Here is a 9,358-nt window from a genome sequence, read left to right as displayed (position 1 = left end):
TATATGAACTGAAATTATAAAGATTATATGAAACATATATAATACAATATATAATACAGTTCTGTAATTTTTTATTTTTATGAAATATCAATCTTTCCACTCCTGTGATTTGATGGTTTCAAATGAGAGAATTATATTACATCAATAAAATAACTGTATTAAAATCATGCTTCTGTAATTGGTGAGTTTTTGCAATTATGATTGATTTTTTCTTTACCCACCTCCCTATGGGGGTCACCCCAGTAAAAACCTCATTTTACCCCGCTTCGGAAATGCATTTCCGAAATATTTTTTTTTCTAAATTTTTCCAGACTTCGGAAGTGCATTTCCGAAAAAATTCCAAAAATTGGGATTTTGACTAATTCGGAGATGCATTTCCGAACCAACAAAAAAAATCTAAAAAAATCCCAAAAATTAATTTTAGGATATTAATTAATTCAATTATCATAAATTTGATATAATTTATGAGTAATGAATAATAATAATTATATATTTTGATATAATTTATGAATTATGAATAATAATTATTATATATTTCTATTTTGATTCATATTTTAAAATTTAAAATAATTTTAATTAAAAAAATTAAAATAATTTCACTTACAAAATGAGTTATAATTTTTTATTTATATATTTATAATAATTATTATATATTTATATATTTACAAAAATAATTAAAAAAATGAGTGTTTTAATTTATATATTTATATAATAATTATAATAATTATTATATATTTATAAAACTTATTATATATTTATATAATAATTATTATATATTCATTATAAATATATTTATACATTTATATAATAATTATAAAAATTAAAACAATGAGTGTTTTAATTTATAATATATATATATATATATTATATTTATATTTATATTATATTTAATTTTAAATAATTCAAAATTTACTTATGAAATTAAGATGTTTTTGATTTATATAAGTTAGTAAAATAATTTTTAACTTTAAAATTGTTTAGGAAATTTTATACCTATTAATTGTATTGATTCACCTTGATTTTATACCTATTAATTGTATTGATTCACCTTGATTTTAATTTTTTAATAATTATTGAATTCTTTCGGAAGTGTATATCCGAAACATTCCAAGACCAATTTGGTCTTGGAATATTTCGGAAGTGTATATGCGAAGACACCCCTCCGAAAAAAAAATCGGAAGTGTATATCCGAAGACACCCCCTCCCAAAAAAAAGGTGTTTTCGAAAATGCATTTCCGAAAACCAAAAAAGGGGTGTTTTCGGAAATGCATCTCCGAAAACACCTTTTTTTCGTATTTTCGGAAGTGCATTTCCAAAATAAGACAAATTTTGAAAAAAAAATAAGCGTTTCAAAAATGCATTTCCGAAGTGAGGGTATTTTGGATTTTTCACCGGAGGTGGCCAAGAAAAGAGGGAGGTGGGTAAAGAAATTTCCTTATGATTTTGCTACGGGTTGGAATGAGTTTGGTTCGAAATAGATTCCAAGATTGTTTTTGGAATATTAGAACTATGTTGCTTAACTATTTATTCAAGATTTCATGTCTCTCATATTTTCAGAAATCATAGATTTGTTTGCATTTTTTACTATTAATTCTACTTTTCTCTAACATGGGATAAGACTCTTAAGACTTTTATTCCTTTAGTTGTTCATAATAAATTAGGATTCTCTGACTATCGTTTTGTTAATCACCAAGAATGTCTTGATATAATTTAAAGACGTCATTATTATCAAAGACGTCATTTATCAAATATGTAGAATAAATATTTTTTTAATTTTTTTCACGATTTTATTTAATTTACATATAAAAAATATTAAATATATTTATAAAGTTATTTGGCCATTTCTTACAACCACCAGAGAATAAAAATATATAAAGGTGGTCCTGAACTATTCAGTTATATATATATATATATATATATATATATATATATATATATATATATATATATATATATATATATATATATATATATATATATATATATATATATATATATATATCATTTTGTACTTTTGTTAATATCGTAATAAGAATTATTTATTATGTATATTGTTTTAATGATAAAGATGTAAAATGGAGTTTAAAGGACCTAACCTCAATTTCTTATAAGAAATAATTTTGGTTTTTTATATTATTAATTCATAATTTTTTAAAAGTAAAATTAAAAATAAAAATTAATTTAATATTTTAAAAATAAAAAAATACTTAACATGACAGTCCCGTCACGATATAAAACTAATAAAAATTGATTTTAAAAAATATTAATATATTATTCAATTAAATTTTGCATGAGAATAAATGAGATTCATTTTATTGTGATTGACCCATTTGAATTGGATAATTTTTGTAAGGACTAGAGTGATTATTCCTTCTTATTACATTTATTCACATAGCAAATAGTTGATATTAATGACGTCCATTATTTGCTTATCAAAAGAAAATGACGTCCATTATTATCTAAGCAAATCTATTATCAAAGACGTCATATATCAAAGATGGAGAATAACTTTCATTTTAATTTTTTTCACACTCTTATTAAATTTACATATAAAATAAAAAATATTGAATATATCTATATAAAGTTATTTGACTATTTCTTCACAACCACAGAGATGTATAAAGGTGGTCCTGCCGAACTATTCAGTTGTAATGTGTGGTAATGAATAATGATCCATCTATCCAATCTTGTACTTTTGTTAATATCGTAATGAGTGTACAAGATGCTTTCTCAAACATCTAATACTGACGGGTTTCCCAGAAAGAGTGTACATCATTATTCATATTTAATTTTATATCCATCTAAGAGTCAAGGTCAATGGCAGGTCTTTAACAATATTGTTTTAGAGACAAAAAAATAAAATAATAAAATGTCTAACTTTATATAGATTTTAAATATATTTAAGTTAATATAAAAAAATATTTAAAACAGTCCCGGAATCCAAGCACGCGATTGGGCTCAACCCATCTTTTCGTTGTTTACTCCTCACCTAATAGTCGATTTTAAGATAATATCAGAGACAAAATTAAGGGCAAACAGGGTGTGAAATCTTTGGACAAAATCAAAGACAAAATTTTAAACAAAATTAATAGAAATGATATGTAAAATTAATAACAGAGTGTAAAATTAATAACAAAAAGGTGTAAATTTTTTGTCAGAGATATATTTACTTCAAGAGTAAGTTATTATAACTTACTCTACATCTTAACCATTTATTCTTTTCAATATAATGGTTTAAAATATTAAGTAATTAATTATGGAGAGAAAAAACTATTACTTATTATTTTTAATCATTAGATTGAAAAAAATTAATGATTAAGATGTGGAGTAAGTTTTAATAATTTACTCTTGGAGTAAATATACCCCTCCTCAATTTATAATATATAATAATAATAATAATAATAATAATAATAATAATAATAATAATAATAATAATAATAATAATAATAATAATAATAATAAAAAGCTAAAGGGACGGTATTGATCAAGCTTTTTTCTTAATTTATTTTAGATTTTCTTACTAATAGGAGTAATAATAATAATAAAAAAGATTTAATAAAAAAGTTATTTCTAATCTTAATAATAATATAACATTTAACAATAATACCTAAGATATAATTCTAAAAGTGACCAAATATTGATTTAAATCTAAAAGGATCACAATACTAAAAAATACTAAAAGTAACAATTTAAGTTCTAAAAGTGATGAAATTTTAAAATAAAATTTAAAAAATAATCCTATTAATTAAGCAAATAATAATTTCTATACGTGTAATAAAATGAAATATGAGAGAAAAAAATGCACCAAAATGTGAGGTGCGGGATCAAACTCATGCACTTGTGCGCTTAACATTTCTTGCCCTTAACTCTCTGCCACTATGCCAACTTAATTATTCATTTAAATGGTGCCCATGAAAAATACACATAATAAAGAAGCCTAGACAAATTTGGGGTATAACAGGTTGCGTCTGACCCCTTGAATATTATTTCATGCTTCAGCGAAGCTCCCGAGGAGGCATTCAATATAGCCGAGGACCTGGAAGAAGGGGTAAAGGAGTCGTGGAGGGGGTTCAATCCCAGGCCTCATCAGAGAATATGCTCGAGTTACCTAGGGAGTCATTTTCCTATGTACGGGTTTGCATTCAAGGAAGCTAGGATGTGGATGCCTTTCACCGATCTGCAGTTCAACGTTTTCAATTGGTTACTGGTAGCTCCGTCTCAGCTCCATCCGAACGTACTCGCCTTCTTGAGGGCTTTCGAGCTCGTTTGCGACTACCTCAAGATCGGTGCCACTCCCTCGTTATTTTTTAGGGTTTCCCATCTTCAACGGCAGGGCGGTGCCGAGGAAAAGAATAGTTGGGTATCTTTTAAGCAGCCAAAGAAGCTGTTCAGGATTTATACTAATTCAGTTAAACATTTTAAAGATCTGTATTTTATAGTGAAACCGCTTACGCCTTCCGCGGAGGCAACTCTGTTCGAGTCTGTGGAATATGAGGAGGACATGGAAAAGAAAGTTGGCTTGCAGTGCAAGTTTCCCCTGTAATGGCAGTACGACCATTTGGAAAGAGAGATTGAGGCGTATATTTTCAAAGATGAGGACCTGAACAACCAGGATTGTCGCGCTTATAAAAGACTGGCACAGTATGTTCAGAGTTTTAGGTTGGTGAGGTGCAATACTCCCGACCATAAACAAATATTCGACGACCAAGGGGAGCCCATATTTGCTCCCCATCATATAAACACTAAGGCGCTTCTTGAGTGTCGTTTAGACGAGGAGGCCTTGGATTTACTAGATAGCAGTTACTTTTGCGCTTCTTGACTGTTTCCTTTTTGCAGGTTAAATGGCTGATCTCCATAAAGGAGCTTACACAACAGCTTCATACTTCTTAGATTTCTTCTCATTGTATCTCAAACTAGATGAAGTTTGTTGTCGTTGTTCTTTCTTCATTAATTAAAATGTGTTGTTCTTGTTGAGTCCTACAATAACCAATGAAAAACATCTTGTTTGTGAAGCTATGAGAAAAAATACAAGGTGGATGAAGGTTTCATCGTAGCTTCATGCTTCTTGTATTTTTTTCATAGCTACACAAAGAATAAGTACCATAGCCAAAGTATGGCCTTTGTTAAGGTAGTGACGACGAATCTGAAAAAAATGAGAATAATTAATCAACAAAAACAACATGCAACGAACGAGATAATGGGGAACTATCTTACAATAAGATGTAAGAAGAAGAATACTTCACGTATGAAGCAGAAGATTCACAGGTAATGGCGAATAAGAAGAGAAAAAATGGGTGCTAGGGTTCCACTGTGAAGGAAACAACACTACTGTCAATAAGTGAGAGTTAATTCGTTTATATATGGATAAATTATTTCACAACGGTTATCTACCAACCGTAGTTATTTCCCTTTAAGTTTTTAAATAAAAATAAATAAAAAAGAAAAGACGTGCCTTATCATTAAAGGAATAGTATATATGATGGCGCTGAGGTTCGAACCCATGAAAGCTTGATGATTTTACGATGGTTTGCTGCTAAACTGTTATATACAATTAATTTTTAATAAAAAAACATAAATAATATGATAGCCACTTTATTTTAGAGATGTCACCACGGTATAGTGAAGAACCGTGGTGACCATGGCGTTGTTGTTAACGCATTTTGTAGCAGTAGATATTGTTAAAACACGTATCAACCTAACTATAAATAGTTAATATATGGAAGGCTTCAAATCTCTTCGAAAGTACAGGCTTGGAAATGGGAGATTTATTCCATTCTGGAAGGGAAGGTGGATAGGAAACATAGCCCTTGCAATCCTGGAGCTTGGATAAATGAAGGTTGGTGTTGGAAGCTATATATGTGGAAGAAGATGAGCTGGAAACTCAGCCTGCAGATGACATGCTTAAATTAACTCAAATGCTGGCAAACTCTAATCTGGATCAAGAAGTTGAAGATGAGGTGCTTTAGTTGGCAACTGCAGATAAAAAATTTTCATTGAATTCTTGCTACAACAATATTATGATGGAGATGCAGCAGAACCCAATGGAGATGAACATGGAAGAAGTTGTGCAAATCTAAGGTACATTCTAAAATTAAAATATTTTGTTGGAAATGATAAAAGACAAGTTGCCAACAAGAATGCAGTTACACAGTAGAGGAATACTCAAGGATCCTCATGATATAGTCTGTGTCTTCTGCTTTAAGGAGGAAGAAAGCATAGACTATCTGATCTGATGTTGCATTGTTCACTAACAAGAACGTATGGAGGAATGTATGGTCATGGATGGATTAGAGTTGAAAGTCTCGAGACAGATTGTAGGTTAGTATTTCCTAAAAACTGTAGATTTGCTCAGAGGTAAAGTGGAAAAAATTTTGAAGGATTCATTTCGATGATCACATGTTGGTGCATTTGGAATAAAAAAATGCATTGTTATTTAAAGAGGACATATAAGATGTTGGAGATATCGAATTCAACATCAAGCTCGTTCCTTAATTATGGCTATCTCTTGTTAAAAACGTCTATTTGTGCAGTTTGTATGAATGGTGTAAGGCTCTTGTGAGGAAGTTCTAAACCGTGAGGATTCTTCTTGGTGGAAGGATGTCATTCTTAACGATTTCAAGGAGGAAAGCTCCGATGAGGGATTCTCCGATTGGGTCAATTGCAAGTTCAAGAGAGGCAACAACATTCTTTTTTGGCATAGTTGTTGGTTAGGAGATCAAACTCTTAGTACCTCTTTCCCGTACTTGTTCGATCTTTCAACCAATAAGCTTTGTGCGGTTAGTGAGGTGGTCTCTTGGAATAACGGAACCTTTTCTTGGAACATTGATGCCATTGTCGGTATCGAGCGAATGCTTCCTCCGGGTTCTTTTGGGGGAGACTCGGCCGGGGCCTCTCAATTGAGGGACTTAAAGGTTTTATTAAACGGAATTGAGCCGGATAACACCGATGTTGATGACTTCCAATGGAATCTAACCTCTAACGGTTGTTTTTCGGTTTCTAGTGTTTCTACGGCGGTGTCTAACGCTAAGGATTTGGCTTGGACAACTTCTATAATCAAATTGTTGGAAGTTGTATGGAAGGTAAATATTCCAAAAAAGATAAAAATTTTCTCTTGGAGATTCTTTATCAATAGACTTCCCTTAAAAGATCTTTTGGCTCATAGAGGTATGTCTAATTTTCCCTCCCTAGATTGTGTGTTTTGTTCAAATCATCCGGAAAATTTGGAACACCTCTTCTTCCATTGTCTTGTTTTGAAAGTGGTTTGGGATAGAATTTATCTTTGGTTGGGCAATTGATTGGAGTTTTCTTTGGAAGATTTCAAGAATTTCGAAAGCATTCAAGAGAAGGTGAAAAATATAAAGAATAGAGAAAAAATCAATCTCATTTGGTTGACTCTTATTTGGAGTATTTGGAACACTAGAAACAACATTATTTTTGAAAATGCTTCCTTTAGCTATGAAGTGATTATTTATAACATTATGATCTATTCTTGGAGGTGGTTATGTAATAGTGACACTAAGTCTAGGTTTATTTTCTATGATTGGTACAAACTACCACTTAATAGTTACAACTCTTATTAGAGTTTTTTGGTTGTAAGGGTTGCACCCCTAGTGCGATTTCTTTAATTAATTGCCTTTTAAAAAAAAATGAATGGTGTAAGGCTCTTTTGGAGTACTTGAAATAATTCTTCTGTAATTGTTGGCTCAATTGTAAATATTGTCAAAAATTCAATTTCATTATCACATCACTTTTCATTCTTTTATTTACTTAGACATTAAAGTGTTATTCTTACAGGTCAGTCATCGCATCAGCAACTCAGGTCTAATGTAATAAAACGCCACTTCATTGTTAACCAAACCATTCTAATTTCATCGCGGAACAAATTCAATACTACATCTAAAGATAAATTATGAAATTAAACTATAAAGAAATTCAAGTAAAACAAAACGTCCTGACTAGAGAAAGCATAAAACTTATATATAAACTATCGAAAAATCAACGATGATAATTTGCATTGGTGTTCTTGGTTTAATTGATAAAATGAATTGACATCTCGCCTGTGTGTACTATTCATAGTAACTTACAATTAATTTGTTGATATTATATATGTTTGATATTTAATATATGTAATATAACCACACAACTAATTTTCTAATTGTTTAATGATTAGACACATAATTCTTTTATCTAACGACTCATTCAATCCAAGCATCTTTCTATTTATATTAGATAAAATAGAAAGATAATCTCAAACACAAAATAATCAATGTTCAAATTTCAAAGAAACACACAAAAATAAAATAAAAGAAGTAAACTCATTCACAAAAACCAGAAACAAGAGCTTCGGTAATGATAGAGATAGAATTGGTAATATCCCCTAAAGCTATGTCGATCAGCACGTTCACCACCAACTTGCCAGTAAATTTCATGAAAGAACGCATTCTCCCTTTTGACTTATTATTATTCAAATTCTCAAGAATCATATCGTTGAAACACGACACATGAACACAAGTCTTTCCATCAGAGTCAACTACATATGACCAACCTTCAAAATTATTCTTCGCAACATGCCTTTGCTTACACTTGGTACAGTCTGATGGAACTTGATGCGACAAAGTCATTTTATCTGAAATGTTTTTTTCCAGATTCAAACAACAAGGATGTAGAGAATATCCTGTTCTGGAAAAAAGGGAGAGAAAGCCTTGTTTTTTGGAAGAGTAGAAAAAACCTAATAAATCTTTTCCACAGGCATCACAGAATGCACCCTCTTCTGCTTTCTCACAGAATTCAAATTTAGAATCTTTGAAAAATGGATGAACTGCATGCTTAACAGGTTCTGCACATTCTTTGTGGACGATGTAATTGCAACTGCTTTTTGCACAGATGTAACTTGATCCAAAACCTATCTCTTTACAACCACTGCACATGTATGAAGGTGCTCCTGAACCATTTAGTTGTAATGTGTGTTGATGATCCATCTATATGTATCTAATTTTGCACTTTAGTTAAATACTGTAATGAGTGTATGAGATTTATGCTATAGCTAGTACGTTGGGTGTTATTTGTGTCAAGATGCTTTCTCAAACCACTCAATTTATATGAAAAAAGTGTATCAATATTACAAGACTTTCTTACGGGTTTCCCAGAAGAGAGTAAGGCTCATATTTCTAGAATGCCAAATTGATGTATAAAATAAAATTGACATATTCAACTAAGACTGGGTTCCTTTTTGGTTATATATGTGTCAAGTGTCAAGGTGCATGCATGGCTTCTTTTAATAACATTGGATCTATAATAAAATTTGGCCTAAATATAATTTGCAAAAGCAAGTGGACGCATTTTTTTTTTGTTTTTGAAA

General features: G+C 30.2%; 1 protein-coding gene across 1 annotated transcript; it reads right to left on the bottom strand.

Annotated features, from left to right (window-relative positions):
• Positions 1–8,315: 8,315 nt before the first annotated feature.
• On the bottom strand, positions 8,316–8,978 carry LOC131630040 (uncharacterized). Its single transcript, XM_058900834.1, has one exon. The coding sequence runs from the start codon at positions 8,976–8,978 to the stop codon at positions 8,316–8,318; it is 663 nt and encodes a 220-aa protein (XP_058756817.1).
• Positions 8,979–9,358: the final 380 nt, after the last annotated feature.

This window comes from Vicia villosa, unplaced genomic scaffold, assembly GCF_029867415.1.
Source record: "Vicia villosa cultivar HV-30 ecotype Madison, WI unplaced genomic scaffold, Vvil1.0 ctg.000637F_1_1, whole genome shotgun sequence".
Taxonomy (NCBI): domain Eukaryota; kingdom Viridiplantae; phylum Streptophyta; class Magnoliopsida; order Fabales; family Fabaceae; genus Vicia; species Vicia villosa.
The sequence above is the reverse complement of the archived record's forward strand: the minus strand, read 5'-3'. Positions and strand labels throughout refer to the sequence as shown.